Below are 19,084 nucleotides of genomic sequence, written 5' to 3' on the forward strand. Positions count from 1 at the left end.
TCAGGGGGCATCAGACCTTGACCATTGCTCGAAAACGGGACAAAAAATCACGGAAGCATAATGACTTCTTCATACCCATGTTATCACCGTAATAGAGCTACTGAGTGTGGAGTTATATATATACCTCAATCAATTTAATAAAATAAATGTTAATAAGGGCCCGGTGCTCAATCTCGCCGACTAAGTCATCGGCGTCTCGGAGCATTTCGATGGCACGCCGATGAATTAATAAAGTATATCCATATCACTGGTTGCGAATTCGCTAGTAGTTATGGGCATCGACTTCGCAACATCTTGTCATCTTCTTGCTCTGCGGTTTGTCATTCATTACTTGAAACCTTTATATTAATGTTTATTGTAGTACTTATATGAGTTTAATCACCGTAAGTAATTTATGGATCAGTCGATATAATCCGTCATTCATCAATGCACTCAAAGACAGTATTATGTTAGGGTATTGTTGTCAAGTGTTATAAGCCGGTTGCGAGAAATGCAGGTGTTGGGCCGATGAAGCCGATGAACGGGTGACTGAACATGGCCTTTCATCGGGCAGGCACACATTTTGTTAGTGCATATCGCAACAGTGTTATATTTCTCAGCATAGTTGCATCGGCGTGGGTCTGCGGCTTGGGTTCCCGGGCACGCCGACAAGTTAATCGGCGAGATTGAGCACCGGGGCCTAAAAACCCATGATGTGACACGGCTTACAGATATGTTAGATGCTTGTGTTCACTACCATCTGTTGACTGCAGAGGGCTGCGGAGCAGGAAATTACAAGTTTTCTCCAATTGCTGCGATATTGGACAATTGTCACAACCTGGTCTGGCCACATCAGTCCATCAGGATTACCCACCATGCTCTATACATTACTGCAAGAACAGTGTGCACTGTTCTTTGGGATATCAGGCGTTACCATTCTGGTATTGTCAGCCGTGCAACGCATCCAAGATTATCATTCAAACTCAAATGTCGGATTTTGTACGCGTTCATTTTTACATCTTCATGTGAATCTGTGATGCCCATTTTGTAGATGAATCCAATGACATTTGCGTACAGTTCTTTGTTGATGGAGAAAATGTTTTCTGAACACCGGTCACTTCTGATCGTGTTTTTGAGGATCGTGCGTAGCTGATCCTGGTCTTCAGTAGCTCCAATGTGAACAGCAGGGGGCTGTTGATCAAAGTTGCACTCAAGCTCAGTGACAATGGTGTTTGTATCGTCATGGGTAACTCTATAGACTGTATCATTCTGTACTGTGATGACATACTTTGGCGTATTAGAGGATCGTACTGCATGCTGCTGATCATCAAGCCCTATGCTCCAGCTTCCTCCTAGCATGCCTGCCGTCTGATCTGGTGTGAAGATCTGTAAGGCGTATCTACTTGAAAACCCAACCCTCATCCCATAGACAAGTATCTTTCCATTGGACACTACTGCCGAAGGATTCTTGATAGGAATAGCCAAGGATGCAGTTGACTCCCAAGATTTGGTAGTCAAACTATAGCATTCTACATCTGATAACACTGTGCCATTTTGTTCACCTCCGATTGCGTAAACAAGATCATCCACGTGAATCAAGGCAAATGCTGCTCTAGCTTTGGCCATTGAAGCTAGTGGCTTCCAGACACGCCAAACACTATCAAACAAGTAGAAACTGTTAAGAAAAGTACCCAAACCATTGAAGTACCTCCAACTTGAGCCGGCATTTGGCCCCGTACCACCTGCTACACACAGATTACCATTAGCAACTACTACGCTATGATATCTGATTTCATGTGGAAACTTTGGAGTGAAATTCAGAATATCCCATGTTTTCCATTTCTGATTTGTCCAGTATTTTACACACTGCTTATCCATGTTCTTCCCGCCAACGTGAATCATCGTCTGAAAGAATTCATAATGTTATGTATCAATTACTATTCAGCTTAAGCAGACCGATTTGCCCATTAACTATATCAAGATTAATCTAGCGAGGGGTTATTTGCAACCCCACTACTCCAGTTTTTTTTGCCGCCGGCCGTAAAACCCTTAAAATGTTGCCATACAACGTTCAGTATTGGTTCAACTATCCTTTGCGCTCATTTTAGGAAAAACAAATGGACCCTGTCCCCTTTATTAGTTGTGTCAGCCGTCCAACTTTGAGGGTGGAGAGTTGGACTCTTGAGGCCCAGGTGCACATTTTCGTCCATTTTTGTAAGAGGTTTGTAATATTATGGGCATCAAACTTCCTGCATAATGTTATAATAGTGGTTTCATATCAAGTAATAAAATACTGCAAACATCTGCAATTTGATTAGTTTTTGGCTGAAATCCAATGTGTGTCCAAATTACTGCCCATGCACTGTCCAAACTATCAAAGGTAATGATTAGTGAATCGAAGTCCATTGAACAACGTATATGGTCAATTCCAGCCAAAGCGGGCCAAAATTCTCTCTGGGGGCCATTTTGAAAATGTTTTCCTTTTCAATTCTAGACATATCAAATGAGACGATCATGTCTAGTGAATCATCAGGTGGAAGTGCCATCGGATTGAAAAATAACTTTTCTTGCTAGACCAAATAAAGTGTTAAATGCGCATATGCATGTTACCCACGAATTCAAGCATTTCTCACCTGTTGTACGCCATAAAATTTCACTTTCTTTAGTTTCTTTCAATATTTTATGTGTGACTCATATACACTAGAAATCGGTGAAGACTTTGAACGTAAAATAGAATTTTATTACATATATCTACAAAGAAATATTTTGGTTATTACAAATTTTAAGAAAGAACCAGGTGTACAGTTAAGATTGTGTCAATTCTTCGAACTCTTTCCAAAGTGGCTGTCATTTAACATTACTGTATTATTTCGAAAGATTAGAATAAATGCTTCATATAAATATAAAGTTAGATTTTGTATCTCGTCGCAGGATGAGGATCTCGGATGGATTCGTGGGTAACAGCGTCTGGAAAATAGCAATTCCTATTATTTTTTTTAATAAAATATAAAAATACTTTTCCGTATGTCAATAATTCAGGCTGCAATGGCACTAAAATGAATTTTAATCAAAATACAGACTACATGGAATATTTAGAATGGATCATTATGGCATTTTGGGTATAAAATTTTTGAGAATAATGAACAATTAGTAGGTTTTAGCGGGTTCGCCGTCGGACAAGTTTAGAACTGTCAAGCTTTCGTCAGGAGTAGCTCTGACTTCTTCAGGACAAAGTACCTAAGAATGAGACATGTAGACCGCCCTTGTCTACTGATGACTCTGAAAAGAGCCGTTTGCTGAAGATTGCCCCTTGTCAACAGAAACTAGCAGATCTCGCCTATCTGCTGATTTTGTAAGTTTTGGTGGCTCTGAAAAGAGCCGTTCAATGAAGACTGCCCCTTGTCTACAGAGAACTAGCAGATCTCGCCTATCTGCTAATATAAAGGTTTTGGTGGCTCTGAAAACCGTTTGCTGAAGACTGCCCCTTGTCTACAGAAACAAGCAGATCTCGCCTATCTGCTGAATTTTTAAGTTTTGGTGGCTCTGAAAAGAGCCGTTTGCTGAAGACTGCCCCTTGTCAACAGAAACAAGCAGATCTCGCCTATCTGCTGATTTTGTAAGTTTTGGTGGCTCTGAAAAGAGCCGTTCACTGAAGACTGCCCCTTGTCAACAGAAAACAAGCAGACCTCGCCTATCTGCTAAATTAAAGGTTTGTTCGCTTTGAGGAAGAGCTGTTCAATGAAGACTGCCCCTTGTCAACAGAGAACATGTAGACTGCATATACTGTAATAGAAGTATACGGCTTACCAGGAACCGTTTGGCCGTATGAGTGGCCAAACGGTTCCTGGTAAACCGTAGAAATAGAAAATATTACAGAAGGTTGGAAACCACCATGCGGTTATTCCTCCATTGTGTTTCAATGATTCCCGTTTCTCTAACCAATTGCATTTACCCAAAAATGGTAATTTAGGATAATCAATCAACACTTCATGATACAGCTTCAGTATACCTTCAAGAGGACGCTATTAAACAGGACTGTTTTGGAACCTATTTCGCATGTTTTCAAAATGTTAAGATGCATAAGAAACATATAAATTACGAGTAAATCCTTGGATTCGTGGGTAACGCCGAATTCGTGGGTAAAGCTATAAGTACTATAGTACCGTTTGGGGTTTGCGTTTCTTAGGTGTATAAACTGTAAGTACTGTCAAAATTATAGCATACCCATGGCTTGAATATGTGCTGATTTAAACTTAAAATAAACAATCTCCTTATTTTTCAAGGCTAGCATCTATTCGGGATTCGTGGGTAACAAAAGTTTAAACCGTCGTAGATTCTTTTTTAAAGCGGTGAACGTATTTTTACGATTAACAATTTTAAGCGCTTGTCAAACTAAATTCAGTGTCCAAAGTTATTAAATGTTAATTTAAGTTATGGCAATTATATTTGCTGGACTCGTGGGTAACAGTTGATACGTGGGTAACGTCAAATTTGATTTTATGGAATTTTATGGGTAAAACGTATTTGCATAAAATAATCACTTGGACCTCAGAATTATAGAACGAAACTTCGTTTCATGATATAGTCATTTATGGCATATTCACTTAACATTTTTCAGAACGATCATTTTATTTTTGATACGCGGGTAACAAAATTATTAGCCAAATTGACTTAATGGCCTCTAGAGTCCACAAACTTTGGTGGAATTCAATCGTTTTACATATGATGAGAGATCATGCAAACGTCTTTCTAACGGTAATAATTTCATTTTGATTGAAGGACATTCAATGACATATATGGTGCTTTATCTTTGAATTCGTGGGTAACGCCAATTCATTTAAGCTATCATAACTTGTCCCCTGGTATGACTTGCTAGTAAAGGCCTATATGCACAAAGAGAGCACATTGGACGTGACATGATATGCTCCATCAATAACGTGATTTCCTTTATTAATGACATTTTAAAGTGGAAAGTTAACATAGAGAGAATTTTGTCCCGCTTTCGCTGGAATTGACCATATACGATGTGAAATGTAGAGCATGATGTTCCACTCACCTAAAGTGGACGGCGGTCAGCGTGTGTCATGGACTTGCACTGACAGCGGTTTTTGTTTTAATTTGAAGAGTATTATGCATGTAATAGACCAAATATATGCTGCAAAAAATTGTATCGTGCTGCATTTAACAAAATTCTACACACGTTCTTGAGGTGTTATCATCTTGAGAAGGTTTCATAATTATATATATAGATTTATTTCCACTAAAATTATAACAAAACTTACGGTCTTCAGGGCGTGTTCCGAAAACCAATTTGGATGTGCCATGTACGGTGGAGGAGTAGCCAAGTTGTCATTGTTGATCTTTGTGGCTAATACTTCTTCTATTGCGTGTTTACACTCAGGAATATCTCTCAGCCCATCATCCAGAACTTTCTGCAGCGTGCAAGAAGGGATGAAACCTAGAGGGAATCTCTTGAGGAGAAACTCAAGGGCAAACTTTCTTCGTTGTTCTTTGTCATGACTGACCCATCCACAAACAATCTCGAACATTTTCTGTGAAGAAGCAATGTTTTATACATATTATTAAGGGGGTACTACACCCCTGTGGTAAATTTGTGACTATTTTTGCATTTTTCTCAAAAACTAATAACACACTGGTAACAAAAGTTATGTATATTATTGGGGCAAGCAATCCAATTACTACACTGAATTTCAGTGACTAAAGATAAGCGGTTCAGTATGATAGGAAACGAGGTACATCCTAGCGGTACCTTATTTCTGATCATAAATAACAAACCGCTTGTCTTGGGTTACTGAAATTCCAGTGTAGTAATTGGATTCCTTGCCCCTATAATATACATAACTTTTGTTACCACTGTGTTATTAGTTTTTGAGAAAAATGCAAAATAGACACCAATTTATCGAGGGGTGTAGTAGGCCTACCCCCTTAAATTTGTGGTGTTTCTACTTCATGTATGACCTTTTGACAAACAACCAAACGACTCCATGTAATGTTCCACACATCCTTTGCGCTCATGTTAGCGGAAAAAAACCCTTACCCGAGGTTAGGGTGAGCCGTCCAGCTTCGAGGGTTGGGGTGTTAAAAATATGGGAATGAAACTATATATAATTATGTTATAATAGTGGTTTCCTATCATTTCCAGTGAAAAATACTGCAAAAATCTGACGTTTTTGCAATTTTTGGCTGAAATCCAATGTTTTGTCTGACAGGTTTTGGTCGATAATGACGTCATTGTCATCTATATACTTTTGGGTATCAAGGTCATAAACTTTGAACCGTTATAGCGGGAGTTGCAACTACCGCCAATCCACTGGTGGATGACGTACTTAACTCCAATCCCCCGCCTCCTTCGTTAGACGTCTTACAAAAACCTAAGGTTAATTAGATTGTATTCAATTGTGCATACTCACTTTGCTGTCTGTAATAGATCTGTTCCTGTCACTGAAAAATGAATACGTTTCCAAGAATGTTGCCATGCATTCCGCACTTGTTTGGTAAAATGTTGGCTGCTTTGATAGGTAAGCGAAGTTTCCTTGCATGTACTTATAAGCAAGCTTCGCTACGGAAGACACGCCTGGTTTGGAGCATTTTGAGATCTCAAATGCTCTTTGTAAGGACATGGTCTTAGTTCTGATTGCTATCACTGCCTCAAACGCGGTTTTACACTCTGGGATATTTCTCATTCCCTCATCCAACGCTTTCTGCAGGATGTCAGAAGGAATCCGATCTATCTCGAACTTCTCGATGTTATCTATCATATATATTACCACTTGTTTACGTTGATTTAAGTCACGATTGACCCATCTGGTAACAAGTTGAAACATCGCCTGTAAAATAAGCCGTAAGTTATGAATACAAGTTAAAATTGATAATTGATTATCGTCGGTGGTATCATATTCCGGCTTATATAATTTGTGGTCAGTACTCTTTGGTCTAAAAGTTAAAAATCAGTTTAATTGCCTACAGAATGGGGAACTTTATGTACTATTCAAATACTTCCCGAACCTACCAGCTACCCCACCCCTATCTATCCCGAGAAATGTGGACACTGGTGGGGATTGTAAGCTGGGATTGGGTATGGATTAACCACTTGGTGCTCCCGAGGGGTGGTGGTGTGCACCCGAGGGGTGGTGGTGTACACCGTATTGTAATCTCAATTTCGACACTGCAACCCGGGGAATTGAATGGTAGAAATACATTAGAAACTATTTAGAGTTCTTCCTCTCTCTCTCGCTCTCTCTGCTATTGTTTAAACTGGTTCGACGCCTGCTACAGGATGTGTTGCAAGTCCTGTAAGGTGGTGTTGTCCCTTACTTGACCGTTTGTAACAAGTTCAGTCTTATTTCAAGACCATCCATAGAAATGTTTGTCTTAAATGCTTGAACCATTCAAGGAATGACCAATGAAGGTCTTAGGTTCCAAAGAGATTGAACCAAAGAAATGAACTGTTGGTTGAATCAATGAATTTTAAGATTTATCATTAAAGTTACTGTAGTTTCTGTATAATAAAGTATAATTAGAATGAAAACATGTTAAACGCATGATAATGCATACAAAAAGCTATAGTTGCAAGAGTTGTTCTATGGTAACAGTCTTAAAGAATTAAAAAATATTATGCCGAGCCTCTCTTTTATCTATTGACTTCAAGCAAAATATTCAAACTATCGTTCCTGACCTAATGAAGTCTACGCACACATGTTTTACTGGTGTCAGAGTGTTAGTCATGGGCCATACGTCACAAAAACGGCTCCTGTACGCTTTGCATGTTCATTTTGTTTTTTGAACTGAAATTCAATCTGACACCTGTTTAAAAGGTCGTTGACCTTTTACATATTTTATTACAATTTTTGTTACTATTTTTTTTATAAACTAACTTTTCAGGTTTCAGCTTTTCAAGCATTTATCAGGTTTTTGACCCCTGTGTAGGTAAATACGTGACCTTTTACTTTTTTGCTTGTAACTCTAGAAGTGTATGTCATAGATAGATAAAAGTATACTTTTCTTGACCCCTATGACAAGAGGAATAACAATTTGGTTAACTTTTTAACAACATTTGAGCAGTTTTGAATTTTGACCTCTGTATGAACTTTGACACTCCATATCTGAAAATGCTCAAATGCTGACAGAGGTCCAGTAAAACATTCTGTAAATTGGTGGTCTTGAGAAGCAAAATTCATAAATATTAAAATATGGACACCAAAACAAGCTTCTGTGGAAAACTTACATTTGGCAACTGTCTTCTATGGTCTATTACAGTGCACATGGAGTGGTTATCGTTGGGGTTGTAGCACATTTGAAGATATGTCTCCATGCATTCACGTGATGTTTGATTCAAGAACTCTGGCTTCGTTGACAAGTAAATTAAGTTTTCTTTTATATACTCGTGGGCAAGCTGTGCAATGTCAGACAACATTGGTTCCAGTCGTTTTGAAATTTCAAATGCTCTTTGTAAGGACATGGTTTTAGTTTCGATTGCTATCACGGCCTCCAATGCGTATTTACACTCTGGGATATTTTTCATTCCCTCATCCAGCGCTTTCTGCAGGATGTCACAAGGGAAACGATGTATCTTGAACTTCTGGAGGTAATCTATAGCCACTTGTTTACGTTCATCTATATCATGGTGTACCCATCTTGCAACAATTTCCAAAACCTTCTGTAATTTCAATATTAAAAATGTGATTAAAAATGAATGGATGAGTAGAATGCAAATATGCATTAGGCAAAGTAAAAAATAAAACATGTTTCTTGTCCAGGTTTTGGAAAAATAGGAGGAAGAGGGGCTTTTTATTTTTTATTTTTTATTTATAAAATGCCCTAAATTGCCCTATTTAGACGCTTATATCCTTTTTATAGCATAAAGATTCGAAGCTGAAAAACATGAAGAGGCTCTTTTTATTTTGTTGTTTTGAGATGTCAACCCCTCTGGTCATCACACAGCACTTCACAAATGCTTCTAATACTATTGTAAAGGCTTATAAGAAGAAGTTGCAACTTCTCTAGTATCTTTACAATAAGTTATGACAGAAAGATTGCAAAATAAAAAGATAATTTACTTGGCCTTATATGTATAATGTGTATTATATTCGGCAAAATAATAGTGGTCGCGTTACCATCGTTGAATGACGTTGTGGCATCAATACTACGGATGACCGATAGCATCAAAAGATGCCTACGATTATATGCCTAATCGTGGACATCATATCCAAGATGTAGCTTGGACGTCCAAGAATTTCCCGGTATACTTAAATCAACGAATCACAGGGCCAGAAATCACAAACAACCAGTCATCTTAAGCTTATTCATTTAACGACCAAGGAATAATATTCTTGGACGCCTAAGAATGTAGACGCTTAAGATTTTGTTACGTCAAAGATTGACTAAATACCATGTTGAACGGTATCGGAAATTAGACATATTATATTACTAAGAGAGTCATAATAATAATAATTAGAAACACAATCCGACAGAATAATTACGTCAAATCGCCTACCCAATTTGTATTAGGTATTAGCAGGGGCACACCATTAAATAAACCTCCCGTTGAAATACACGTAAAAGGCAGGTAAATGATAATTCTGGTAAAACATAAGTAATGCAATCACGTTGATATTCACCGGTGAGCAAGATGATTAGTCATGATTGTTTGTTATGATTATATAATATTTGAAAGATATTAAATGTTCAGAGGATCATAGGATATCTTGATGTGGTAAAAAAGTCTTCACTTGAAAAACTAAGTTTAGAGAGAAACTATTCTAATATAAACAAAAGTTTTTCAGTTTGAAAAATTTTCTGTTGGCTGATTACTGTATATTAATTGACCTTTTCGGTAAATCCCATAACTCTTTGCAGTTCGACCTGATGTCGTCACGCCGATTCGCATATCATTACTGCGTACTTCACGGCTTTGGAATGCGCTGTAACAATGTTCGCTAAACGAGGTTCACATCGGCATGGCATCAATGACAACATCCTAGGTCTAATCGCACAGAATTATGGGAGTTACCGAAAAGGTCAATTGCCGTTGTGACCTAACTTGAATTGAAAAATGATTGGATACGCTTAGAACATCAAAGACCAAATACAGGTCCTAGAAATACGGGCCTGATGTTGAACAACTTACATAAATGTACCATAATGTCAGTTTTCTTGATAATAGTGTCACTTTATAGGGGGAACAATATTTGTTACATGAAGGTGTATTTTAAAAACAGAGCTATTGGAAAAGTAATATATGTGACCCGGCAGCACAAACGAGCCGTAAATTCCCTAAATTGTATTCTGAGTTACGGTGTAAAATGTGTACGAAGGTCATATTCATCGGTAACTTAAGCTGGCCCGACATCCGTCTCATTTCGATAGTCAAAAACTAATCAATAATCCTATTGTTGAAGTGGATAATAAGCTTCTACCTTAGATGGCTATAGAACTTTTAATAGCTCTGGTCTTTGTTTGCTTATATTGCTAAATCCTGTTCAAGTGGTGGGTTACCAGGCATTGTACTTTGTACAGGTATGCATAACCAATAATTAACAATGAGAGAACTTTCTTAAACCTCGTTGACTTGGGGATGATTTGAAATGACCGCCAATTATGACTGTTTGATATTTATTGCCAACAATGTGGAAAAAGAGACACATGTAAAAACGTAAACAGCTATAATTTTGTTGAAGGAGCAAAGTTTAACACCGCTTCTGGATATCGTTTGAAATCAAATGATATACATTTTTAAATTTATGATGTTTATTTTTTAAACACGAAATAAAACAAAATTGACCGGGGAGGAATTTACGGCTCATTCGCCGTGGACGGTCACATATGTTATGTAATTCAATAATACTCACAGCTCTGTAGTCCTGTGGAATACTATCAAAGTACTTATCTAACACTGTTGTCATGCATGTCGTTGCTACTTGGCCCATAAATTCTGCTTGCTTTGACAAATAAGTGATGTTTTTCGCCAAATATTTGTTAGCAAGCATTGAAATGGAAAACAATTCCGGTTCAGGACGAAGCGAAATCTGACATACTTGTTGCAGGGAAAGTTTCGCAGAATAATATTTTAAATCAATGCAGAGAAATCGTTCGCAGTACTTTACAATTGCGTTGAATTTCAGGTCGATAGCCATGATCAACACTGCATCAATATTGCCAGACAGACCTGTTATGCCACCAGAATAGATGAAGTCAAGAATCACTGCAAACACATCACCATCTTCTTCTAGTGAGACCTCAGTAATGTCAGCCTCTTGTAATCCAGATGTAAACATTGTCTTGAAGTAGCTAGTGCTTGCAGCTAGGATATTTTTGTGAGCAGGGAATGTCTTGGAGCCAATTTTGATATTGACGTCACAGAAGGTGTTTTCAGATTGAAATGTTCTCAGACCTTTTGTGTTGTAAGAAAAATGTGAATGTACTATTATCTATTTTTACTATATTTTTAGTTTTGGAATATCAGAATTTGAAAAATGGTTAGTGAAACGAGCGTTGGTACATTTGAACATGAAATTACAATGGAAACATAACATGCATAGGCAGATAAGCAAGGGAAAAAACTCTGGACAAACCTTCCTAAGCTACACAGGCTGTTCATCATAAACAGGTCTAAAGTCTTTATGAATGAGCGGCCAGGGCTTACAGTATAAACATCACAGAACACATCAGATCCCGTGGGGGCTTTTTTAGATTTCATTCCAGACAAAATAATTAATAACATCAATCTACTTTCCACTTGGACGGAATTACAGAAAAATAGCATAGCTGATTCACACGTTCTTACCTTTACAAAGGTGGTGTCGGAAAGCAGTTTTTGTTGATGGCGGTGGTTTATAAACAATATGCTCGGCATATTCTACAGTGGGTAAGAGCAGTGGTCCTTTATCAGAATCTGTGGAGGCTAACCTCTTCATTGCTTCATCTAGCAATATATTGCACTCTGTGATATCTGACATGTCTTCTTCCAATAGCCTCTTCAAGTCATCAGCAGGGACTTTCTCGAGGTGTAATTTTGTGAGGATATCATACGCATATTGCTTGCGAGTTGCCCAATCATACTTCAACCATTTTGTAATTCCTGGACAGATCTATATAAATAAGTAAGAACAAAAGCAAGTCTTAGGATATACTATTAGTAAATACCAAAGCCTAAAACCAAGTAGTGAGACGGTTGTTGGCACTTATACCGGTTTAATCCTTCGAAGCCTGATCAGCAGCCCCCCCCCCCCCTCCCCGCACTCGCCTTTGGAAGTGCCGGTGACGTGCGGACGCCAGTTAAAAATTAGAGAAGGTAGGGGCCGCAAGAAGACCGTAAGTCCACTTAGCCCCTCAACATGTATACACTAAAGTTACGTATAGTTTCTTAGGGTTTTATAATGTTTAATACATGTTCCAGGGTGAAAACATCATGAAAGGTTGTGAAAGATTTGTTTTGGCCCTTGAATATGTATAAAACATTACCAAACTATACGAAACTATACGCAACTTTAGTGTATACATGTTGAGGGGCCAAGTGGACTTACGGTCTTCTTGCGCTCAGGTCTTCAATTAATAACAAAAATGAACGTTAATCGTACCTGCTTCTCTTTTCCACGATCTATGATATTGCTAATAAACACGTCAAGACACTCGTATGTTGTCTCTTCAACAAAACCTGGCTTCGCCGCTAAATCAGTAAAATTCTTCACGATGTAGCCCTTGGCAGCCTCGGTTATATCACGTAGTTCTGGTTCAGGTCTCATTGAAATTCCGAAAGCTTCCTGTAATGTTATGGATTTGTCTCGGAATGCATCAGCTATACAACGTTCGCATTCTTGTAAGGCATGCGGAGCAAGATCCAAATAGCATGCCATGCTGAGAATTTCCCCGGCATTGTCTGCAAGCAGGTTGAGCATTTCACCGCTATACATGTAGTCAAGCAACACCTCAAATATGTCGCTTTCTCCTTCAACCAGAATTTCTGCAGCCCCAGCCTCCCGGAATCCAGATGCAAACATGGTCTTGAAGTAGCCACTGCTTGCAGCTAGGATGTTCTTGTGAGCTCTGAATTCCTTGGAGCCTACTTTGATGGTCACATCACAAAAGGTTTTGTCAACTTGAAGTTGCTTTAATCCTGAAAACATTGTATTATGAAAAACAAAATATAATTGTGATTCGATTTAGCGTGAGAAGCTTATTAATGTTACAAGTACACTTGGACGTTACCAGTAAGCTGATGCACTACATTACTTGTATAGTTTACACCTAAAGTTTAAAAGAAGTGCGATAGTGACAAGACCTGTGAATTTTTTCCTTTATGAACAATTTCAACTGAAAATGATGATGTTGTACTCACATTTTAGTGACGCTTCACCACTACACTAGTGGATTCATCAGACTGGTAACTCATCACATCAGATTGTTTCCTTTTATGGACAACAGGAGGCACTGTAGGGAGCGTGGTGAGTTGGCCAAAGATGTTGTTGAGTGCATACGCCCCTCTTCCTTGTTTAGAGTGTCACGGTGCTTCCTGTTATCCATAAAAGGAAACAGTCTGATAAGATGAGTTGCCAGTCTGATGAAACCACTAGTGTAGTGATGAAACGTCACTAAAATGTAAGTACAACATCAACATTTTTATATAGTTAGAATTGTTCATAAAGAATTAAATTCACCAGTCTATAATATCGAATTGATTAATTCGAATTAAACAATTCATCGAGTGGCCATCGGCAGCGCCATTAGACATGTTACAAGACTACCAAGTGACAGGTGATGGACCGTACCCACACAATTGAATAGGAACTTTTTTTAATAATTTTCATCAAGGTTACTCAAAACTTACCTAGCTAATTTATTATACATTAGGGGTCTCTGCCTTTTTAATATGTTATGAAAAACTTAATTTCAAAAATATCTACCGACGGAAATAAAAATCCAGCGACGGATAATCTTGTTATGCTCTCACAAACTTAGAAAAAAATCTGAAAAATCCAAAATTTTGGTCTAAAACATGCCCAAGGTTACTGCTGTCCCATTCAAAAGTACAGGAAGACCACCTACAGCGTTGAGGTCAACTTTCTAGACTTCCTGTCTACTGGCAGTAATGGCTACTACCCAGTGCTAACATCAATGAATTGTTTAATTCGAATTAATCAATTCGATATTATAGACTGTTCACAGTTGTTATCAACATTCCTAATAAACTTGTTCAAAGAAGTTCAAAGACCTCTCTTAACATTCATCGAAAATCGGGAGATAAATAGATTTGGACAAATTACGTCAACTTTGGTAAATTGAAGCATCAAATCTAAAGAACAGTGGTCCTTCATCATTGTACAGGCAGAATACAAAATAAAGTTAGTGCACAACCAGACAGATCAAGGGGAGTTACTATTATTTGCAAATATAAATTATCCTATATTTGTAACTTTCAAGAGTCGTAACTATAATAGTTTTTAGATTTTTACATCTGAAATGTTCAGTCACCGTACTCCCTATGTTTGTTTGTTAGCTTCCCAAGTGGACTACTTACTTTGACTTGCGGTTAACATCTTTAACACGGGACTCTATGGATAAAATTGGCCATGATGTAATGCATCTTTAAATGGATCTGGCTTGCGATTGGTCGCCTAGATCTCGCTATGGTTTAAATCCTCCGGGCACGTGCTATTACCATTAACTACATCGTACACAGCAATCTATGGAATTTGCGGCACGTATGATCTGGCGCGAAAGTTAAACTCTCAGTGGTGTGTATGGACGTACATTTAGCGCGTCTTACTACCATGCTCGGTACTTGCGGTTAAATTGGATTGATAAACAAGTATGATTGGCAGTGTGTTTTAGAGACCAAAGTCCCGGGGTAAAGTTCGGCTTAAAAGTAAAAGTACATAGTCGGATTTTTTACTCGGGCTTTCGCGGTCAACAGGTAGATTCCAAAATCAGAATTGTTCAATATTAAGTGAGCAATTATAATTATGCAAGATATGTTGCATTCAATATAACTGTTATTGTCACTAATCATCTAATTATATAAACTCTTTATGACCATTTTACTATTGAACAATTTAATTCTAATAAACATCAGTATAATTTTGAGTACAACGGAATGCGTTCATCATGAATAATAATAACATATTTTTTAAATCAAAATTCGGCTATGGCATAGTCTACCGAGATGCTGATTTAGATTTAGATATCAGTTTTGCGTCTTTTACATCACAGTTTGGCGCCTATTACATCTCTGTTTGGCGCCAGTTACATCTCAGATTGGCGCCTTTGCAATTTTTGCATCTGAGTTTGATATCTTTTACATCTCATTTTGGTGTCTTTACTTCACATATAAACGTCCTAAAAATGTAGAAAAGCTCCGTTTGACGAATGTTGGATTTTCGTGAAACTATACAATGTAGTTCAAACATAAGTAAAAACGTATACCGTTGAGTGTTAATAACATCGTGCGAAGAAATTATGTGCTCTAGTTGGCTGAAAGCTCAGCGCGTTTGTTCGCAACGCGTTTTGGTTTGTTTTCTCAAAGCTATGCCGCAACTCTTTATATTAAACCCATAATAGGTTGTTCCAGTTGAAATCCATAAATCCTTACACCCCTATGGAAGACATGACCTTAATCTCCCACGTGCATGGGGTGTATATTTCAAATGGGGTCACCCATTCATGTAACCCCGTTTGAAATTTACACTCCCTGTGTTTAAGTTTATAGGGGTTATGGATTTCAACTTGAAAAAGCCGAATGGCTTGAAATACACACTGACCTGTAAAAAGGATTCGCAAATCATCGGACATCTCTTTTGTAGGCAAGTTATCATGAACATGGCGCTTTATCCGACGACCGTCATAATCGAAAACCCCGCCGAAAACATCTCTAGATGAGTAGGCCATTTCCTGAGGTGGAAAAGGAATATTATACACGTTATCAAGTTTGGAAGTTTTAGCCTACATTATTTAGACATAGTGAATTTAGACAGAACCAGATTGATAATTAATTGGAGCTGCTACGAAGAGTGTTCTTCAAATTGAGAAAATTATGAATATGTATTCACAAAAATCCCAGCAAACACAAAACGTTTTCGACATCATTCGCAAAAGGTTATAAAAGGTTGTCAGAAAACGTTTAAATGTCGGGTAATATAAAGGGTATATTAAGAGTATAAAACGTTTTCATAACCTTAAAAACATTCTTTGATAGTCTACTGCTCAGCAAACAAAAATGTTTTCCAGAAAACGTTTAAATGTCGGGTTATATAAAGGGTATAAAAACGTTTTAATAACATACCAAAAACATTCTTGAAAACTTGATATAAAACATTCTAAACAGAATGTTATTTGGGGGTTGAAAAAATATTTTGCAAAAATGGTTGCCCAAAATATTTTCAATAACGTTTTAAAAACGTTTTCATGACCTTTATATAACCCGACATTTAAATGTTATTAAAAGGTTATGAAAAAAACATCTTAAGAACATTTCTGTGTTTGCTGGGATCAAACATTTTAACATAATGTTATTTAGGTATTGACACAATATTTGGCAAAAATGTTTGTAAAAATAGTTTACAATAACATTTTTTGAAAACATTTAAAGATATTGTTGTAGTGTGTTTGCATACAAAACGTTTTAAAACGTTATCATGACCTTTATATAACCCGACATTTTAATGTTATTAAAACGTTTTTACCTAAACCAAAAGCCAAAATATAACTTATTTAAAACGTTTTAAAAACGTTTTTGTGTTTACTGGGATGTATATTTTATATGTGATCAAAAAAAAAACCCTCAGAATCCAAAGGCCACCCGTCTATCAACTTAATTGTTAATACCAAGAATAATATAATAGGAAAAGTACATTAATTATGTTTAAACATCGTACATGTAATAACAGCAGTATTGCGACTTATCCGGTACATGTACTTCTACATGAATTTTCAATTCAATTTTCAATTTCCTGAGTAAAACATGCTCAGTGAGGTTTATTAAACAAACTCTTTAGGCCACCGGCCCATGGAGAAAAACAAAAATTACTTCTGCATCATCAAGCACAATTGAACTCCGCTATAATGTAACAATAAATTCTACTTACTGCACGTGATGACTTCACACTTACGCAGAAATTCAGTTGGTTTTAAAGCTGCAATTGCCCTGTTCTTAGTGCTTCTGATGCTTCAAGAGGAAGTATCATGGCTTTCAATGGTTGCTTTGCGGTGCGTGGAAAACTACTACACGAGGGCAAAGTTTGCAATAATTACTACATGTTTACTTATTGTCTCGCTCCGATGATTCTATTTGGTGTTCATGGAGATCAAGGTCAATGTACACTGACCTTGTTGTTTCCAGTAGGTCGCCATGGATCATAGTGCAATAAGATAATATATGTGGCAATCTACGTATCGATACAACAGTCACGAGATCGGCGACTGGCTTGCGCAAAAGTCAGGCAAAAATAATATGTTTAATGAACTTTGTTCTCTGGTACTAACAAGCTTAATAGAGCGCCAAATTCGATTATTCTTTCAGATAATTCAGAATAATTAGTGAATACATATTCATCACTCCCTCAAGTCGAATAACACTCTTCCTTCGAAGTAGCGCAATTTCAATCAGGCTGCAAAAAATCGTTAATGAGTTATAGTTAAAAAGGTTAGCTTTTTTAAGCCACACATGAGTCAAAAATTAAAAACACTCCGCCTTTTAACGAAAATGGTCTCAAATTGCTCGTCATGTAAAACAAGTCAAATAAGGAATAGTTTATACTGTCTAGAATGCTTGGGATGCATGTTAAATCCCGGCCTGGACTATTATCTGAACGTTTGTTACAACATTCACGAAATTGGCGACTGACTTGCGCAAAAGACCTATCACTAGTAGAAAAATTGTAATGAGAATTCTTTCAAAACGATGAGAATTGGACAAAAGTATGAGAATTGAAATTTTCTCATCCAAATGAATGAGAAATACTAATTAGCGTGCCCACCACCTGTCACATTGTTTTAAATGAGGAAATTTTAAGTTTCAACCGTCATCCTGACGTTCTGTATCTTGTATATAGCTACAATCAAGTGCAAATTTGCTGTGACACATCCACGGTTCAATGACCCCCCCGCCCCTTATTCAATGTTGTATACCAAACACCGCATTTTAAAAAAAATGTGCTATATCATGTATATTTTTGCTCCAACATTGGTTGGTGGGCTGGAAATTATACAAATAAAATATCCTATGGCGAACTTCATATGGACGGTTTTATTGAACCGAGGTTGCGAAATATGCATATGCAGTTATTAGGCCTATGAATTTTCTATAATAATATATATTTAAAAAAACACCAAAATTGAACATGTTGAAGAAAACCCAAGCATTGATATATGGAAATAGAAATCAATCAATCAAGATTTATTCATTTAATATTTCATATAAAGATATTTTAATAATTATGCAATACAGAAGAAGTGTAAATTGGCAATGTGAAGAAAAAGAAACAAAAATAAATAAAGAAAGAAAGAAAGAAAGAAAGAAAGAAAGAAAGAAAGAAAGAAAGAAAGAAAGAAAGAAAGAAAGAAAGAAAGAAAGAAAGGAAGAAAGGAAGAAAGAAAGAAAGAAAGAAAGAAAGAAAGAAAGAAAGAAAGAAAGAAAGAAAGAAAGAAAGAAAGAAAGAAAGAAAGAAAGAAAGAAAGAAAGAAAGAAAGAAAGAAAGAAAGAAAGAAAGAAAAAGAAAGAAAGAAAGGAAGGAAGGAAGAATTGAGATTCACCAAAAGACCCGCTCACCTTTCAATCCACTCATATATCTTTGGTATAAATATATGCCAATAATGCAGTTGTATAAATTGAATAAATAAGTTGAGATAAAAAAAGGTTTTTAAACATATCTTATAGAAGAGAAGAGGAAAAGCAACAATAATATTTTAAAAAATAGCACTACAGAAGATTCGAACCCATGACCCTAAATAAAGCCTATAGTTTACAAGTCAGATCCTCTATCGCTGCACCACGGGGAACTCTATGAACATTTAATCGATTTGTAATGTATATTAAGTTATTAAGTTATCGGTTTACTACGAATATATTTGTTGGCAATGTATTTAGGGTTAAGAA

General features: G+C 37.0%; 2 protein-coding genes across 2 annotated transcripts; both read right to left on the bottom strand.

The window, feature by feature from the left end:
- Nucleotides 1-218: 218 nt before the first annotated feature.
- LOC140139172 (uncharacterized) lies at nt 219-8,719 on the bottom strand. Its single transcript, XM_072160951.1, has 4 exons — nt 8,225-8,719; nt 6,411-6,827; nt 5,262-5,531; nt 219-1,884 (listed from the first exon to the last, which is right to left on the bottom strand). The coding sequence occupies exons 1-4, from the start codon at nt 8,717-8,719 to the stop codon at nt 910-912; spliced, it is 2,157 nt and encodes a 718-aa protein (XP_072017052.1). The 3' UTR covers nt 219-909.
- Nucleotides 8,720-8,916: 197 nt separating this feature from the next.
- On the bottom strand, nt 8,917-17,283 carry LOC140139173 (uncharacterized). Its single transcript, XM_072160953.1, has 6 exons — nt 17,076-17,283; nt 15,753-15,882; nt 12,576-13,111; nt 11,783-12,086; nt 10,848-11,389; nt 8,917-9,006 (listed from the first exon to the last, which is right to left on the bottom strand). The coding sequence occupies exons 2-6, from the start codon at nt 15,877-15,879 to the stop codon at nt 8,917-8,919; spliced, it is 1,599 nt and encodes a 532-aa protein (XP_072017054.1). The 5' UTR covers nt 15,880-15,882; nt 17,076-17,283.
- Nucleotides 17,284-19,084: the final 1,801 nt, after the last annotated feature.

The sequence above is a fragment of the Amphiura filiformis genome, chromosome 18 (assembly GCF_039555335.1).
Source record: "Amphiura filiformis chromosome 18, Afil_fr2py, whole genome shotgun sequence".
Taxonomy (NCBI): Eukaryota; Metazoa; Echinodermata; class Ophiuroidea; order Amphilepidida; family Amphiuridae; genus Amphiura; species Amphiura filiformis.

Coding starts and splice junctions, on each gene's coding strand:
- LOC140139172 (XM_072160951.1), bottom strand. CDS start 8,719: ATGCATATTTGCATTCTACTCATCCATTCATTTTTAATCACATTTTTA. Junction 5,532..6,410: donor GATCTATTACAGACAGCAAA/GTGAGTATGCAC, acceptor GCTTCTTCACAG/AAAATGTTCGAGATTGTTTG. Junction 1,885..5,261: donor CGGAACACGCCCTGAAGACC/GTAAGTTTTGTT, acceptor GAATTCTTTCAG/ACGATGATTCACGTTGGCGG.
- LOC140139173 (XM_072160953.1), bottom strand. CDS start 15,879: ATGGCCTACTCATCTAGAGATGTTTTCGGCGGGGTTTTCGATTATGAC. Junction 11,390..11,782: donor CCGACACCACCTTTGTAAAG/GTAAGAACGTGT, acceptor ACAACACAAAAG/GTCTGAGAACATTTCAATCT. Junction 9,007..10,847: donor TTCCACAGGACTACAGAGCT/GTGAGTATTATT, acceptor CTTATTGTAAAG/ATACTAGAGAAGTTGCAACT.